General features: G+C 43.6%; 2 protein-coding genes across 2 annotated transcripts; one reads left to right on the forward strand and one right to left on the reverse strand.

The window, feature by feature from the left end:
* Nucleotides 1-502: 502 nt before the first annotated feature.
* Nucleotides 503-4,056, reverse strand: LOC115054466 (dual specificity protein kinase CLK4-like). Its single transcript, XM_029519710.1, has 12 exons — nucleotides 4,017-4,056; nucleotides 3,837-3,931; nucleotides 3,601-3,757; nucleotides 3,154-3,220; nucleotides 2,950-3,063; nucleotides 2,679-2,827; nucleotides 2,147-2,229; nucleotides 1,889-2,009; nucleotides 1,706-1,788; nucleotides 1,178-1,257; nucleotides 738-828; nucleotides 503-658 (listed from the first exon to the last, which is right to left on the reverse strand). The coding sequence occupies exons 1-12, from the start codon at nucleotides 4,054-4,056 to the stop codon at nucleotides 503-505; spliced, it is 1,236 nt and encodes a 411-aa protein (XP_029375570.1).
* Nucleotides 4,057-13,359: 9,303 nt separating this feature from the next.
* LOC115054468 (rho GTPase-activating protein 24-like) lies at nucleotides 13,360-17,654 on the forward strand. The gene is made up of 9 exons (XM_029519712.1): nucleotides 13,360-13,441; nucleotides 13,876-13,989; nucleotides 14,580-14,787; nucleotides 14,899-15,031; nucleotides 15,137-15,210; nucleotides 15,404-15,525; nucleotides 15,732-15,966; nucleotides 16,147-17,094; nucleotides 17,417-17,654. The coding sequence occupies exons 1-9, from the start codon at nucleotides 13,390-13,392 to the stop codon at nucleotides 17,652-17,654; spliced, it is 2,124 nt and encodes a 707-aa protein (XP_029375572.1). The 5' UTR covers nucleotides 13,360-13,389.
* Nucleotides 17,655-19,038: the final 1,384 nt, after the last annotated feature.

Genomic DNA, 19,038 nt, shown 5'->3' on the forward strand with positions numbered 1-19,038 from the left:
TTACGACCGACCACATAAAGTCTCATCAGATGGGCTGGAAATGGAGCTAATTCACCTTCAGTTGTTTTGTCACTGACTGTCACTTTCATCAGGATGCCTGCACCCAAATGTAAAATATACCCACGTTGAATTTCTGTATATGACATATAAATACAATGAAATAATGTTTGTATAAATAATATGTATGAAACTTACCTCAAACATAAACATAAAAAAAAAAAAAACACGGCAGAAATTCAGTGTGTAAAACACCAAAATGCTAAATATTTATTAACAAACTTCAGGTGGAGGATCAGTGAAGGGACACGTGGAATTGCTGTGCATTAGAAGGGACTTTGTACATGTAGACGATAAATATTTCAGATAAACAGGAATGCTCTCCACAGCTTATATTGTGACTGTAAATATCAATAACAATTATCCAATAAATAATAAAAACCCAAACAGTTTAGTGATCACATCCATGAGGTAGCTGCTGAATGTGTGTGTGTGTGTGCGTGCTCTAACTGCGCTGGTGGCCCTGCGTCCTCATCGGGCCGAAGAACGGGTGCCACAGCGCCTCCTCCAGGGTGATCCGCCGGCAGGCGTCGTACTCCAGCATGCAGCCGAGGAGGTCGAACAGCTGCCGCTCGTCCTCGCTCGCCTTCTGCATGTACTGCTGAGAGACAAAAGCACTCGCTCTCACTTCCTGTCGCGCCCTCAGCTCATTGGCCAAGGCGGCGGCGGCGGCTTCATACCTTGAGGGGTTTGCAGTGCGTCCTGACGTAGTCGTCGGTGGAGCTCTGCTCGTCCCAGTCCAGACGCTCGTGGAGCACGTAATGCTGCTTCCTGTGCACAAGAAATGACGCACAAAGTTAGCTGCTGTTAAGACACCAAACGGCATAAACACATCAGCTGTGTCTCAGTTCAGGCGTCGCTCCTTCGGTTGTCAATGTCGACCACAAAGGCCGAGTCGAAATCCGCCCTGAGTGTCACACACTGAAGCTCGACTGGACTTTGGACTTCAGTATCTCACCTGATCATCCAAGATGCAGCTGCAGGGATGATCCTAAAAAACCGTGAGCCTGACCTTTGACCCAGAGCAGGAAAGTGGATGGATGGATGGGCAGATAGTGTGTGTGCGTGTGTGTGTGTGTGTGTGTGTGTGTGTGTGTGTGTGTGCGTGTGTGTGTGGTACCTGGTCTGTCTCAGCAGGTGGGGAGGAATCGGTCCCAGGACTTTCTCCATCATCGCCAGATGTTCTTTACTGCTGTGAGTCTGAAACAACACAACGTCTCCTGTGTGAGTTTGTGTGTTTGTTGGACAATATTGTTTCAAGGAAACAAGCGAGGCCAGAACGGTGAGTCGGAACATTGTAGGCTGTTCACAAGTCAAATTTATTATTATTATTATTTATATAATTTTTTTACACGACGCCTCGTCCATCTATCTGATTGTTGCACCAGCAGCCAACAAGATTGTGATGTGATTGAATTTGCATTTTTTTTTTTATGGCACGCATGTAGCTGTTTTTTTAAATTAAATAAAGTTTATATGATGAACATTATGAAAAGATAAAGCTGTAACTTTACTGATTTAATTTGAACATCGTATTTCATCGTGCCGCCTCTTCTACTTCAAAGGTAAAGGTTAATGCTTCAAATTGGTGGCAACAAGTCTTTCTGAAGACATAAGAAAGTGTGTGTGTGTGTGTGTGTGTGTGTACCGGGAAAAGTGTACATCCCAGATAAAACTCCATGAGGACGCAGCCCAGACTCCAAACATCACAGGACTGGTTCCAGCCCAGATCTGGGACAAAGACCAGATCAATATTAAAAAGTGGATGATTCAAAAGATTCAAAAGCGCTTGTGTGTGTGTGTGTGTTTTTTTGTTTGTGTTTGTGTGTACCCAGTATGACCTCTGGCGCTCGGTAATGGCGTGTTGAGATCAGGGATTCATGATGTTCGTGGTCAAATGTGGCGGTGCCGAAATCCACCACCTTCACATCCAGACTCCTCAGAGTCCTCCCCTGAAAACACACCCACACACACACACACACACACACACACACACCCACACCCACACACACACACACACAGTTTCACTTCCTTTACTACTTGACAAAACATATTTTCTGTCAGGAGGCAATCTCCTCCAACGTTTTACCGTCTCGTAGTCGTAGGCAGACGACACAAACAGGATGTTCTCCGGCTTCAGGTCCGTGTGCGTCAGTTTGTTCCGATGTAGGACTGTCGAACACACAGACACACAAAGGGAAAACCACACTTTGTTAGTGTGTGTTCATTAGAAATGGTCTCTCTTCACACAATTACCATACTTCTTCCTCAAATCACTGTGATGAGATAGAAAAGTGTGATTTTGCTTCTTCGTCCGTCTGCGCTGATATTTTTATACGTCGTGATTTAATCATCTTTCTGAGCTTTATCTGAATGCGACACTAATGTGTCATATAGCCACTCATTCTGTCTGATTTTTGGCCTTTTTCATAATTTATTCATCAACATACTGATTGATGAAGCACGAACTGAAAAGTTGTGAAAAATATCACAGTTCAAAACGTTAAATGAACTATTAGCTCCTTCAAATGATAAATCAGAAGTCTTCTCATTGATCAAAAACAACAACAACAAAAAAAAAGACTAAAAGAAATTATTTGCTGCGTTCACGCCGGACTCACAGCAGACGGCTCTGAAGATCTGGAAGGCCATCTGTCTGATCTGCTCCACGCTGAATGGCAGGAACTCGAAGGTGCTGACGCCGAGCAGCTCGAACACGATGCAGATGTGGCCTTCGTGCTCGAACCAGTCCAGCATCCTGACGCAGGCGCTGGCGGCACAGGATTCATTCAGATTTATATATTACTGGTGGAACGTAAAGGATGTTTGGATTTAATAACGTCAGTGAACTCGTGAGTTCTGCAGGATTTTACATTCTGCTGCAGCACTTACAATCTGTTGTCGTCGTCCAGGCTGTTGATCTCCTCCAGCACCGAGATCTCAGACTTGGCCACATTACGGAAACACTCGATGTTCCTCACGACCTTCACAGCCACGTGCTCGTCTCTGTCAACCAAAAATAAATAAATAAATAAATTAACACCACTGCCGTCGAACACTTTTAGATGACAACTAAACCGCTGCTGGTTTTCTTACTTGTCTCTGTCGATACACTCCACCACTTTCCCAAAAGCTCCGGCTCCGAGAGTGGAAACGACTTCATCTGAACAAATGGATAGTTCAGCAGGATCAGCAGAAAAAGGAAACAATGTGAAATGTACATAAATTAGTAAGTAATTTTATCTACAATGTAATGATTAATTACAAAAGAAAATCATTTTGGTAATATTAATTTATTGATAAATGGATTAGAATTCATTAATACATTTACTTGTGTAATTATCTATTTTTAAATGTATTGATTATATTCACTGATGTCATTTTACATTTATGAATTAAGTGGTTGATCAAGAGGCTTCAGGCTCTAAAATTATTTAAAATGTATACAATTAATATTGTTTAATAAAACAAAACAAACCGTCACTAACAGCCTCAACTGCGGCACAAAAAAACACAGTAACGATAAAGAGAGGTGATGCCTACATCTGTCTTTCATCACGAGGCCGATGGTGTAGACCAGGTGACCCTCTTCATCGTCCTCGCAGCTCTCGGCCTCCTGGCTCTTCCTCACTTCATCGTCATCATCGGCGGCAGTACTAACGTCATCCCGAGGAGCCGATCCAAGATGGAGCAACTTGTCCTGAAGAGACAGACGGTGAAGACAAAAGCGAGTGGGAGGACGAGGAGGAAGAGGATAAAGAAGATGAAGGCCATCATACCGAGTCCTCGGTGTCTGAGAGCAGCCGATCTGGACTCTGGTTGAAGCTCCCGGTCTTTCCCTCATTGTGGAGGTCTGTTTTTGACTTTTTATCAACTATTGGCAGAAAAGAGATTCAGCAGACAGGAGTCATTTTTAGATATTGTTATTTATTATAAACAAAAAGGCAGAGACAGGTTACCTCCTCTCCAGGAGGGACAGTCGTCGTCCTTCCTCCCCATACTTCACTCTGAGCTGTAACTCCTCCTCAGATGACTGCAGAATAAAAAAAAAAGGAAAAATCTAAGTTTTCTATCTTAACTTTCTGATTTTGCTTGTCGCAGGAATTTGACTTATTTGCTTAGTTTCTTTCTTTATATTGGTTGACAATAAACCCTATATTTAAAAAGAAATTGCAGAAATTTACAGCAAACCAACAAAATGATACCATATGAGACTTTTATCCATTTTAAACGTTTTTGACCCAAGTTCATCGTCAGGCGGTCAACTGGGACCAAAATTCACAGATAAATATTGAGATGCTTTACTTCCTTTCAATATCTGAACAAACACTTCTGTCTGAGCTGGAAGGATCATTATAACTTACAGGATCTGCAGCTGCAACTAAATGAAGAAGCCGGTTCTTTAGAGGTCAGAAGGTCAGAAACTGCTCCTCATCTTCCTCCGCCTCTCTTCGTTTAATCCAGAATGAAAAGTAAAACTTAATAAACCGTGAAGTCACGTTCGGACGTAGAAAAGCGTGCAGCTCGTCGTCGGTGCGCTGCCTGATATTCGAACCCTCCTTCCTCCTCAGCAGTTCTGGATCTACGGTGAGCAAAGGCTCCCCTGTCTCCTCAGCCCCCAATGCCCACATCTCTGTTTTCAAAGCTATACATAGTGTAAGGCCCTTCAACCTAAAAACCTATTGGCGCCTCTATCTCCAGGGGTTCCCCTGGCCTTTTTGGACGGGGGCTTAGTTTCACCCCCCCATCGGGCAGAGCAGCTTCCACAGGGGTGAGAAGAAAACATGAAACTATAATGATCCCTGTGGGGAAATTGGGTTTTTGGATGGGTCACTGGATACAGCAAAGGCAGATAAATAAGAGGAGAGTCCCGTGAAACTGATAAATATATCAATACGAGACACGTTTGCCTCAAGAGCAGCTTGATTTTCAACAAAGAAACTGGAAAAAAATTATTTGATGCGCTGATGAGACGAAGAAGATGCAGCATGATGTCGCGCATCAAGCTGAAAACATCATCCCAAAGGGAAAAGGTGGAGGGAGCGTCTCGATCTGGATCTTTATGGAGGTCCTGACAGGAAAAGGTCGAGAAGGTTTGACTGTTTCTTCGAGGGTTCCCTTATTTTTTACTCATTCACCAAAAAAGCTTTAACTTGACAAAAGATGTGTTTGTCTGTATTTGTTAGACAGATTAAGATTAGATCTGAGTTTAGGACCACATCACACAGGAAACCAGATCAATGCCCTCTATCTCCTGGGCCTATTTTCAGCCTTTAGTTCTCTCGGACTTCCAGCAGCCGGGCGGCGTTTGAAGGACTGGCTCAAAATAAATCAGCGTGGCCATCTTCATGTCCTTGAAGGAAAATACCCCGCAGCACATCAGCTGGTAAAGGGTGATATCAGACTTTGGAGAGACAGAGGATTGTTTTTGTCAACAGATGCAGTCTGACGCCGGGAGGAATATAAAATATCAGGTTTTAATTGTGACTGGATCAGTCGTCTTCTTGACTGACCGTCGGTCATCACGCTCGTCACTGCCTCCACTGTATCTCTGTGCAGTGGAAACCTCCCTCTTCCACAAATAGCAGACATGCCATTCACAGCTGGGGGGTGGGGGCTCTCTCACCCTCCTTCTGATTTCTTATTCATCTTTTCATCACCCTCTCCCACACACCTGTGCCTCCTCTGCAGGAGTTAAATGTCAGCGCCACCAACAACAAATCGTTTCTTGACATTTTTCCAAATGTAGGAGGCGAAACTAATATTTAGAAATTCTGTAAAATAAATATATAATAGCCAGCGACAACATACAGCACGCTGACTACCTATCTTTTCATTCCTCTACCAAAATAAACATAAAGTCAAGCAAATTCAATACAAACAAACCAAAAAGAGATTTTTTAGAATTTATATGCCTTGTTAAACCTCAGTTTAGCCTGAATTTAATAATAAATTCAACTGATTTAAAGTTTTACTCCTCAATTACACCCAAACATTTCAGGTGTATCCAGAGCAGACTATGACATTTAACTGTCAACTGTTTTCATTGTGACCGTACTGAAATGTTTGTATGTTGTGGTCGACCAGCTGAAGGACTTTTTATAGCCAAAAACGAGTGTTTGTCGTTCCAGAGCAGGCTCCTCCTCCTCCTCTTCGTCCTCTGCATGAAGGACGGCTCAATCTGGCTGCTAACACGCAGGCCTGTTGTCACTCACTTAAGGTCAACCCAACACTCACATCGACACATCACCGGCCGTCACCATGTGGAGGATTCGACTGCAGAGACCCAAACGAGACGCTAATGAGGCCGACTGAATGGATTATATGAATGAGACTACCTGCTGATTTTATCTTTAACAGTTGAAGTCTTCTTATATTTTCTTCAAAACTAATTCAGCCTAATTTATTTCTTTTTTTCGCTGCCCTTTCCAAAAAAGCCTTGAAATTAAAAGTGCAAATGATGAGTTCCCCAGTTGAGGGTTAAGATCATTGGTATCACGTTAGAATAATTCTTGATTAAAGGTGAAGAAAATGATCCAAACAGGATGCTGATATTGGACTTTGGGAGTATTTCACCTTAAATGACTGATGCTGTTGCTTTTCTTTGCTCTTAACTTCACTGCTGATGTTTCAAAGGATTGTAAGTTTTCCTTTCAGCTTCTTCTTCCCATAATTCAACAACAAAAAGCATCTATCACATTTTGTCCTGCAGTATAACACTACGTTTTTCTTTCCTCCCCTTTGAGATCACTAAGATTAAACTCAGTCCAAATGGTTGAGATGAGGAACTGATGGATCTAACTGAAGCAGATTATCAGTCCTATTTTCACAGTTCATCTGATACGGCTGAAAATCCACTTAGATGAAATCTGTCCCGTCACACACCGACCCAACAACTCTCACTATGTCGGCCGACCGCAGGGCAGCGAGTCTCAGTCCTGAACAGTCCCTCAGGCGCTTAAAATTATTAAGATATGAATTCAGCTTCTAAATCTAAAAGTCAAAAAGCATTTCAGGCAGCTGTCAGAAACTCTGTCATGATGTGCTGCATTTTCTTCTTACCTGAATCTGAGACGTCTCCTGTTGCTCCTCTCCTGCTGGAGCTGTGATGTCTGGTCAGTTTGAGCGGCATACCCTCCTCTTCTTCTTCTTCTTCTTCTGTCTCAGAGGAAAAAGTCCAAACACTTGTTGCCTCGCTGCACAGCTGCCAAACAAGGAGACAGAAATTGCGTCTGAGGTGCAATAAAATATTATGACCCACAGAAAACCAAGACGTGGACACTCCTGCGGTCCCCGAGGCAGTAAAATAATAAGCCAACAGCAGTGAAAAGGGACACGGGGAGCTGCTCCGGCCTCCACCCGTGGCATGACCCTGCAGAGGCTCCTCTTTCATCGCTCTGGAGAAAACATGGTGTAGTGTGTCCGATCCCAAGCTGCAGGATGGTACGCCAGATTTTTATGAATGATACAGGACCATGAATACACAATCACCCCACAGTCGCCTCACTGTTAGCTGCACACAGAGTTACACAACTGTTCCTGTTCTTATAAGAAAAATTACAACTTTACTGATAAACTTGACTTGTACAGTGATTTTAATAGAAGAAACGCAGCTCGAAGTGCTTTAAAACACACAAACCGTCCAGATTTTATCAGATTTGGGATAAAGAAGGACGTTACCTGAATATAAATTCATTCTCATTCACCTCTAAATGGTGATTTAATGAGGCTAAATGATGAAAACGTCCATGTTCACAGTAATGTGATTAACTGTGTCACCAGCTCCATTGTTAATGCTCCGGCTCATGAAATCTGATTCATGGACTCATACCGTTCCTGAAGGCGTGTGGGGACATAAGTGTGTGTTACGCTTATAAAAAATACATTAGTGGTTATGACTTCACTGTAAAAACATTTGAACATACGTTTACAACCTGTAACTGAGCTAAATCTGCCAGCAGAGTTAAAATTACCATGAAAACACTGCAGCTAAATCTTCACACATTATGTAATTGGGCGGCTAACTAAACTAAATAAGGATAAATGCTGCATATATAAATATAAATTCAATCTTTGTTTTCCAGATTTCTCTGACTGAATTAAGAAAAGTAAAATTTGATATTTTCTCAGGAAATTTCCAATATTCATGATTTAAACTTGAAGAACATCAAATTTTTTTTTCAGAAAGAGTAAAAGCTGGAAAGCAGAAATTAGGAAGCTTAATTTTGTGTTGTTAATCAGATATTTAAAATGATTTCTCAGCTTCAGTGTTTGTCTCTGAATGAAGCATGAAACTCGACGGTCAAACTGATGATAACGTTCACTGTTATGTAAACTGTTGATGAGAAAAAGCGGCTGTGATTTTATTTATCAAGCGAACTGTGACGGTGCGAGGACGCAACATAAAAAAATAAAAATATCCACCTCACCTTTAAAAACTGCCGTGGTTCAAATTCTGAAACTGTAGATGTGGACCCCATCACAGGCACAAGTGCTGTTCTCATCTGAAACACTGATTATTTATTCGGACTTATTTACTTCTCTTCTACTTTTTCTATATTTATTTGCTCTTTTATATTTTCTGAACATTCAGCTAAAATCTACAACAAACTAAGTATGATTATTCCCCTTTTAAAATGGAAGCCTCATTCGTTTGTCTGTTTGTTGTTTTTGTCTTGACTTTATCTGAAGAGGCAGTGGATCAAACCATCATTATAGTTATTGCTGTATTGATTATGGTGGCGTGTAAATTAATGAAAACGGTTGATAAAGTTATTGACAGTTCATGAAAAGTTTCTTTTACTTTAATAAAAATTACGATTTTTGCATTTTATGAACTTTACAGGGAGTCAGAAGTCTTTTACATTGTTTGTTACTGGGCCAAGAGCCACAAGACCAACTGGAAATACTTTTGTTATTTTGTATACATAAGAGAATATAACGATGTGTAACAGTTAAAAGTGCTCGGCTGCCCAGTTTCAGAACTACGTGCAGAGACTGGTTCTCTTTTGTCGTTCTGTGTGTTTAGGTTATGTGAAGCACAGAGACGGATGCGTGGTGGTGGTGGTTGTGGTTGTGTGAACACTACCAATTCCTCCTCGTCCTTCAACCGCCATCCCACATGGGCTACACAAGAATACAAAATAAAGTAAAGAATATACAAATGCAATGGGAGCTCACATACCTGCGGACAGGTACGTACACGCTGGCACTCTTTTCCTTCCGGTCACACATCTTCAGAGGACAGAAGAAATAACAGCAGGCCTACAACTGTAAACACACACCAACATACACATTCAGTCACTCAACAGAAGAACGTGTGTGTCCGTGGCATAAGAAAAACAAACATGTCAAACTTTTTTTAATATATATGTAGAAAAACGGCGTGCAGCAAACGGGATGTGACATCACACAGGGATGGTCAGACTATCAAAATAAAACTAACAAAACAAAAGCTCCCATGGAGGAATATCAAAGAAAAACATTTACGTTAGAACTAACAGCAATAACAAGATAAAGTGGATTTTTTGTTGTTGGGTGAGACCTGGACGAACGTTGATATTAGACAGCGATAAGCTGTGAAGGGACACTACGTTTTTTATTTTTCATATTTTTATTTTAAATATCAGTGTTTATCTTTTGCACGCTCTTTGAGCTGAACCTGAGTACAGCAGTGAAGTGTTGCTCTCACCAGGTTATACATCTTCACACATTCATTTTTGTGGATGAAGCTGAAGGAGAAAATAAAAATATGGCAAAGGAAGAAAAAAAATGTGAGTCAGAGAGCGAAGAGCCGAAATCACAACGATCCACGAGGAACCGATTTCTGTTCTGGACGACCTGCAGAATCAGCATAAATAAGATCAAACCAACGCTGAAGAGTCGCAAGGCTTCCTTCTGTCTGATCTCCACTGGCTGCAAAAAGTAGTCGGGCTCTATTGAAGTCTATGGGAAAATGTCCCTCCTTCTCCCTGATTTTGGTCTCAGTCTCTAGTTTGAAGTCTTCAACACGACGTGCTGTTCACTTGGAGAAAAATGGGGGGGGGGGTGGATCGGGGGCGTGGCTGCTGTGAGATTGACAGTGTGCACCACCTTTTCAGGTGGAGGCTTTATGACCATCACACAAATGACTAGATGTCCTCACTGGACTGCCAGGGCTCCCTTTGACCTTCCAGAAGATATTTTCCACGCCGCACGTCCAGAGAAGGCATGAAATGTGATATCGATGAGAACTCGTGGTCCACCGCAGGACCAACGGGAGGCCTGAGGCCTGAACTTTACAAATCCTGATAGAGTCAGATGGGCCAACAGGCAGCAGGTCCAACTGATCGGATGAGGAAGGATAGTTTTTTTACTATTTTTAAGTTTAACGATTTCCATTCATCTGAGGGGAATTATAGCAAATATCGTACAATAATACAGCCAGTAATGTAAAAACAGTGACTTTCTAATTTGATCCAAACTGAAAAAATTTGATTGATGGTGAAGTGATATGTGCACAATGTGGGTCCAACTTTGGTTGTGTAGTTTGATCACTTGAGGGTGCTGTTGTTGGATTTTGTGTTTTAGATCCAGCTGGCTCAGTGTTTTTTTTTTTGTTTTTTTTTGGAGGGGGGGTTCAGCTTCTGGCTGGAAATATTTCCATGCATGTGATTTATCACAGACATGCTGTTGAGGTAAAGAGGAGGGGAGGTGGCACATTTCATTTAGTGGAAAGCACACAAACATACACACATAAAGAAACACACACATTCACACACAGCACTTTGTAATGAAGAGCTGGCTGTTCGGTTTCAGTTGTATTGACGGACAGATGTGAAAGCTCTCAGCGGTGATTAGAACCGAGTCCATCAGACATGCAGACGTACACTAAAGCTTCATATCTCTCGGGAATTTGTCGCACTTAAAATCTCACGTTTTTGTTATTTTATACACAAAAGTATAAACCGTTCGACATTTTACAGCGATGGACAAATGACAGGATGTGTTAAATATTAGACAAAATAATTTTTGTAGTATTTGCAGAAAGCAGCATTATGCAGTTGACTCTGTTTTTTGCTCAGTTAAATTGTAAATGATGAAACTGAACTAAATTAATTTAATAAAAATTTGTTACATTTGTTTACAACGCAAAGTGAGAGAAAACTTAAGCCTAAAAGTCATTTAATTATTATGCTGACAAAACATAGATGCCTGATTTTATGATAATGAACATTTAATGTGACTATGCGGTTTATCAATACAAAGGATACATAAAACCTAAATAAATGGTGATGATAATAATAAAAATAAATTGATCTGACGGTCCACAAGGGGAGCGTTGTGAACACAATTTTAACTTGTGGCTCTGTCTGTTCGTAGGTACAGCAGTGACTTTATATACATGTATTGATTAATAACAAAGCTTTAGCAATATACTGTAGTCTCTGCTGTATTGTACTTCAGGCTGATGAAGCTTATTGAATTGAACTGTATTGGGAGAGAGAGAGAGAGAGAGAGAGAGAGAGAGAGAGAGAGAGAGAGAGAGAGAGAGACAGTTTCTTCATACTTTAATTGAGTTCAAAAGTTGACTGGGCCGACCGGCCTCTCTCACTTTAATGTCCACTTGAATCATGATGACAGTGTGTGTGTGTGTGTGTGTGTGTGTGTGTTGCAGATCGTACTTCAGCAGCTAAAGACTTGGAGCCAGATCATCTCTCTCTCTCTCTCTCTCTCTTTCTGTCTCTCTGTGTCTCTCTCTCACCATCAGCTGTGATTACTTTGGTAAAACAGTGCCGCGTCGCAGAGAACCAATTTTCCTAATGCACAGTCCACACACACACACACACACACACACACACACACACACACACTGAGCATGGTTATTGATGAGGTAAATGGGAAGGGGGGCAACAAGGGGGCACACACACTGCTGGGAAATGGAGACAGAGAGAGAGCGAGGGAGAGAAAGACATATAGAGAGGGAGAGAGGGTGAGGATACTGAAAAAGGAAGACGTTTAAGACGGGGACAGAGAGATGGACAACGGAGACACATAGAGAGGAAAAAGGAGGAAGAAGAGGAGGGATGGAGGAAGGGGGGCCAAGACAAGATATTCAGATGTGGAGTCTGTGTTCTGGAAATGGAGCGGGACGTCCAGTTAAAGAGCCAATAAAGCAAAGGACACAGAGAAGGAGACGGAGGGTGGGAGGACGCAGGAGGGAATACTAAGATTGTCTCTGGCCTGGTGGACAATGGACCGCTTTGACTCACTGGCCGCCGGAAGCAAAAAACAAGACAGGAAAAGGAGTGATTTTTTTATGACATAAAATCTGAGATGTTTGGAGAAAGAAACAGGTGGACCGGAGATGAGACAGCGAGACGCTCATCATGAGATTCACAATCAGAGGACGAGTGAAGACTTCTGGGCTTCAGGATGTGGACGTCTCAGACCTCAGTGAAGAACGATTGTTGTGACAGTTGAACTTATTTGTCAGAATCCAGCAGCTCTTTCTGTGTTTCCAGCGTTTTTTTGTGACAGGCTGGAATTACGACAGTGTTGGAAAGCGTTGGCTCTGTCCGGGATATAAATCGGATCAAACTGTCCGTGCTCCCTGAGGAGAGCAGCGAAAAAGATTTACGGAAGAGTCCAAGAGAGGGAGAAGAAAGGCTGATTCAAGGAAACTTGTATTTATGCTGCATCTCCACACAAGAACTCTTTGGAAAACTTTTCCCAGGAAACTGAAGATGATCGGTTCTCCTCCTGAAGATAAAACACCCAAATGTCCAAAAAAGTATAAAATATCGAGGAGGAGCCTTCAAACCCTGCTGATCAACTTTACATTTTCATATTCAGCTCCTCCTCAAATACAAAGTAAAATAACAGAAAGGCTCCCGGAAATCCGAGAACTCCAGTAATATCTGAAACCTTTTGGAAAAACAGACATTTGGAATGTTATTTTTGTAAAAGGGGAATTTCCCAGAACTGTTTAAACCTGAAGGTTCTCTTTAAAGCATAAATCTCCCTTTCAGCTTCCCTTTCAACTTATTTCTCCACAATATCCAGCAATAATTTTAAGGTTAATCCTCCTCAGTCTGAGCTTTGAGCTTTTAATCCATCCCAGAAGGAGAGGCAGGAACTTCAATTGAGTCATTTCCTGATTTTAGGATTTATTTTCTTTTTTTTACGTCCACGTAATGCAGCATTTTTGCTCCTCTGCTGTTTCTCTCTGTCTCAACTTTCATAACAAGCCAGCGAAGAGCTGTCACCGTGCTGCGGCGTCGTAATCCAGGTTTCAGCATCTACAACCGTTACCATAGCAACCGGAGCAAGCGAGCAGTACAGCGCTGCAGCATGGGACTCAGCTGCTTCAAGTCCTGGAAACATGACAGCGCCGGCCACAAAGGTGACACACACAGACCATCAACATATTGTTTGCTAATCCCTCCGTAATTGTGCGTGGCTGTTGTGTGTGTTGCCCTTCAACGAAATCAGCAAAATGCTGAGTCAGTGTGTGTGTGTGTGTGTGTGTGTTTGGTGTGACTTTGAGGAGGACATACAGTGAAGCATGATGGGACAGGAAAAGTGTGTTAACAAGTCGGTGCAACGCAAAGATGAAAGTAGAGAGACGGTGTGTGTGTGTGTTTCTGTGTACATAAATCAATTTAAAGTATCAAAATCCTCATAAAACGTGCCGTAAACTGAGATCAACATACAGATCTATCAGATGATACTGATGTGATGATCTTTGTGTTTTTTTGTCAAACTTTTTCCTAATTTCAAATGGAAATGTGAACCATGTAGGAAACAAAAGATCTGACCTGGACTGTGTGTTTGCAGGTAACAGGGACGTGTTGGCCAGCCCGGGCTCGTACTTCTTCCTGTCCAACAGCGCTGGTCAGGGCGACGAGTGGCTGAAGAGCCTCAACAAGGGAGTCTGGATTCCTTTCACAGGTCAACACACTTGTCTGGATTAGTTTATTGAAGAAACTGGAGGTTGTCAATGTTCATCAATGTTCTCTGCACTTGATTATAATTCGCAAATAAAGCAGATTTTGTTAGAATTGTCAGGGGGTCAGGTTTCAAAGAGTAGTTCAAACATTTAGAAGAAGCTGAAACAATAGTTTTTTATTGAAAAAACAAAAAACAAAACAAAACATCACATCACAAATTTTTGAGAAAGCTGCCGTGAAACAAGACATTTTGGGACACAACAATAAAAAAAAAAAAACAGCTAAATCCTGGAGAGAAGTTAGTGGAGCAAAACAGCAGTTTGTCTGGAAGCTGTCTGAAAAGCAAAGCCTTGAACCTGCTTTGTACCTAATGACCATCTGGGGTCGGATCCACTGGTTGGAAAAATAAGTCAGATTGTATTGAAGTCTATGGGAAAATGGCCATATCCCTACTATTAGCTCAGTAAACATTTGGCCCCCAGTCTGTAATTTCAGGTCATCTTAACTACAGCATGATGTTTTATTTTTTTTTTTTAGAGGAAAACAAAAAGTCCAGAGAGAGAGAATCTTTAAGCTCTCCCTTCCTTTCAGGGGTCTTTGGGCAGCGCCTGGAGGAGACGGTGCTGTACGAGCGGCGATATGGGATGCGTTTGGTTCCTCTGGTGGTGGAGCAATGCGTGAACTTTATCCGGGAGCGAGGCCTCCACGAAGTAGGCTTGTTTCGCCAGCCGGGGCAGGCCAGCCTGGTGAAGGAGCTGCAGCAGGCTTTCGATGCCGGCGAGCGGCCGTCCTTCGACAGGTGCACTCCACCGCCTGTTTGTCGTCTCTTTTGCTTTCTGACCGTGTGACCTTTGGAGGGTTCGGTGAAGGAAGTTAACTGTCTGAGTGTTTGTTTGTTTTCTTGCTGCAGCAGCACAGACGTCCACACAGTGGCATCGCTGCTGAAGCTCTACCTCAGACAGCTGCCTGAGCCTCTGGTCCCTTACAGCCGCTACCAAGACTTCCTGCTGTGTGGCCAGAAGCTGAGGAGCGACCGCACTCAGGTAATTTTGCTTTAACCTGTCTGCAGAAATAAAACCGTCTTTCTTCTCTTCCTCCATCCCCAACTTCCAAAACGGCCGACTGTCCCTCCCTTTGTCTTCTCTCAGGGTTTGGAGGGGTTGAGGAATCTTCTTCATGAGCTCCCAGTTGCAAACTTCAACCTACTCAACTTCATCTGCCAGTAAGAGCCATCCTACGTTTAGACTGGCAGCCATGTTTCTTTTTTTATTGTGAAACAGCGGAGGATAGAAATGGTTAATCTCAGTCAGGAATGTGTTCAATACTCAGTAGGAAGGAAGTGAAGAATCGTGACTGAAACATTACAATCAGGTGCTTCACATATTTCATTTGCTTATTTGTTTGTTTGTGCGCAGGTTCCTAAAAGAGGTCCAGAGTTATTCTGACAGCAACAAGATGAGTGACCAAAACTTGGCCACTGTGTTTGGGCCAAACATCCTCCGAGCCAAAGCCGAAGATCCACAAAGCATCATGGGAGGTAGACAAACTGGCCAAGAGCACCATAAATTATTCTACGTTTCCAACATTACGATCATTGTTTAGTTTGGAGGGAAATGATGGTGTTTTTATATCTTGTCAGCAGAACTATACTAAATGCAGGAACAGGGCTTGTGTTTTGTAAAAAAAAATGTATTGGAACATGACGGTGATGTTCTCAGTCATGTTCCTCCATCTGGGTCCAAGGTGCTGCTTTGGTCCATGTTCTGATGTTGGAGATGATCCGAGGACACAAGTCTCTGTTTGCCAAAGTTGGGCCAAACATCTCCAACTGTCCACCTGGACCTTGTCACGCGTCACCAAGCGCCCTGAGGCAGCCACATCTCCACCCGTCGCCCTGCCTTCGCCAGCTGTCCATGCCTCTCATCGCCGAGCGGTCCGGAGAGCCGGGGCACTCCACGACAGACACGGGGAACCCCAGGTAGAGCATACCTGATCCACAAACACTCACAACTCCTCCGATGAACACAAATGAGCCACAAACGCTTCCCTCAAAGGGGGAGAACCATGAAGAGCATCGGACAGTCCTGATGTGGAGCCCTGGATTGATGTAAAGTTGCTGGTCTTGAAAGTCTGACCTCATTTTTCTTGCTTCCTGCAGCTGTGCGTACTCTGCTGCTGCCAATTCAGACTCGTCCTGGGCTCAGAAGAGACTTCTCGGACATCGCTACACCTCCTCCCACCCAGAGAACTGCTTCTTCCCTCTCCCGTCCTCCTCCAGTCAGTCCCCCCAGCAGCACTCTGACAGACACAGCAGAGAGAACCACCATCAACACGCAGGCCAAGGACCATCTCCTGCAAAAGCTCAAGCCTCTACTAACAGCCTCCAGCTGCCGGACACCTCCAAGCCCAGACTGACGCTCATGGACTGGGCAAAGGCGTGGCCGGGCCCGGGGGAGGGGGAGGCTGGTTTCTGGAGCTCTGGTGCTGCAGAGGAAGAAGGACCAGTGCCAGAAACAGCCAGCGGGGGCAGCAGTGAGTCTCAGCAAGAAAGCACCCCGTCGGCATACGACAACCTGGACAGGGTGTCTTTACATCAGAGGATGGAGGACGTCACCGGAGGAGAGTTTAAAACTGATGATCCAGGAGGCCATATTGGAGCTTCTGAAGGGGAGGCAGAGCTGGAGGAACAGACGAGGAACTCCTCCTCGTGGTCCTCCTGTGAGGTTCTACCACTGGATGAGAGCGGTGACACCGCCTGGCCGGGGAGTCCTGAAGTCTCACCGAAGAAGAGTAAAGGATTACCTTCGAGTCAGGTAGAGGAGGGAAACGCTGATAAATACGACCATGAGGACCACAACAATAACAACGATGAAGATGAACCTGATGACGTTGACAGCATCCATCCTCCGAACTCCCCGGCCTCCTGCTCTGTACTCAGTGGAAGATCCCTCAGCACAGGCAGCTCGGAGGTCTTCCTCCCCTCTGGACCTCCAGACCTCCAGGGCCCTGAACCTGGATCAGCGCCCAGGGAAGCTCAGTCGCTCCTGGCTGAGCTGCAGAGGCAGATGGCCCAGCAGAAGAACGAGTATCAGGCCAGGATCCAGAGGTGAGACACCAACTCCAGGAAGAAGGAGACGTCCCCTCGGGTCACTGTATCCTCTTTCAATATGGCAGCTTATCACTGTTCATTCATATTCTCAGTCTTTTCCTGCCTCCATTTTTCCATTTCACTAACTCCGTTGTCATTCCAGACCTCGCACCTCCTTCCTGCCCTGAAGTAACCCCTGATCTCCCGCCTTTCTGCCATCTGACTCTTCACTGCTCACCTATTCCCAATTACCCAATAAGCTCTCAGTATCTTATATATTCCTGCTCTTTCTTTGCCATATTTGCTCTCCATGTTTTGTGTGTGGGTGTGTTTCCTGCAGGTTGGAGCGCTGCAACGATGTCCTGGAGAGGCAGGTTGCGGTTCTCCGGGTCACGCTGGAGCAGCAGAAGCGAAGCCAAAGTGTCGCAGAGATCAAGATCCGCAACATGGAGCAAGCCAAAGCTGACGCCGACCGCCGCAACTCCACGCTGCAGCGGGAGATGGAGCTCTTCTTCCTGATGTATGGAGAGATCAGAAGAAGAGGAGGAGAGGGAGGAAGAGGAGGAGGGAGCCTCTGAGGATGCATATGAGGCATTTAGAGCCATCAGAGGAGGATCTAACAAAGAGTCAGAGTTACACAATCTCAACAATGGGAGGTGTCAAGGCATTAAATCCTGAGACAGCAGTTTTGGATGCTGACTGGCTTCCCCATCCTGCGCCATGAGGACTTCCCCATTACGGGGCTGTTGGACTGGTTGAACCTGATGAGGACTTTTTAAACCGTCTCTCAGGGAGGCCAGAGGTTTGAGCATCTGAGGAACCAAGTTCCTGATCAAAAACGATCTGGTGGAAAAATGGAAATGGAAATCGAGACCAACCTAAAAATAATGATGAGGTGAACTGACTACATGTGCATGTCAGATGTATAAATCCAGATGAGGGTCAGTCCACCTCTCCTTCCTGTAGAAGACAAGAGTACAGCAACGCTGCTCTTTGGTTCCACTGAAGAAGAAGCTTCCTGTTTTTGTTTTTTTGACTATGACACAATCAAACATGGTTGATGAGCCATTTTGAGAACAAACATCAACCTGATGGAGAAATTGTGATTTCTCTTCCACAAAAAATAAATAAATAAATATATAAGGATCAGTCTGACTTAAAGTCAAAGATGGACATTTTTAAGTTCAATAGAAAATTTAAATTCCACGTGAGAAAGATTTCCTGATCCCGAGGCTTCTGACAACACTGCAAAGACAGTGTCTTTCACATTTATTGAACTCGCCTCTTGTTTTCTGCAAATGGAGCATCTGAACATCTTTAGTTCTTCGGGTTCGTCACAGCTCAGGTCCAAAGTTGGTGGGAATTTCAGATGTTGAACGCAGCATCACGCCCCGATGTCTCTCCTCTGAAGAATAGACAAAAAAAAAAAAAGAAGAAGAAAATCAATCACAATCAACTTGATGCACCAAACGCTCATTCATCACTGTGTGTGTTTCAGGGCAGCCCGTGTTTCTCACAGATGAAGATCTATGTATCTAATGTTCCCACTCTGGCTATAATGCTTACTGAAAGCCACTAAATGGACTCGCTTTGCAGGAAATAGACTGAGCCTGAAGTCTGAACAGAAACAGGAAGATATGCCACATGACCTGTTTGCTCTGCATGAGGAAAGGTTTCCAATAAAATGCAAGAAAAATTAATTTGATGGAGCTATTTGTCGGTTTCAAACATGCATGTGTCCAGTTGAGCTGGTTGAAATAGCTGAAATAAATGAGTTTGTCTTTGACTTGGTAAATCATGTAAATGACTACATTTGTCCTTCAAATCTGAAAGGAAGTTCCATCTTTGACTGTTGACGAAGGAAAAACAAGCAGATGCTGCCACAAAGACTTTATACTCCTTCATTGTGTCTTATTTGCACACGTTTGTGTAGGATGTGCCTGTTTCTGTTCTTTACTGCCT

Source organism: Echeneis naucrates, chromosome 14, assembly GCF_900963305.1.
Source record: "Echeneis naucrates chromosome 14, fEcheNa1.1, whole genome shotgun sequence".
Taxonomy (NCBI): domain Eukaryota; kingdom Metazoa; phylum Chordata; class Actinopteri; order Carangiformes; family Echeneidae; genus Echeneis; species Echeneis naucrates.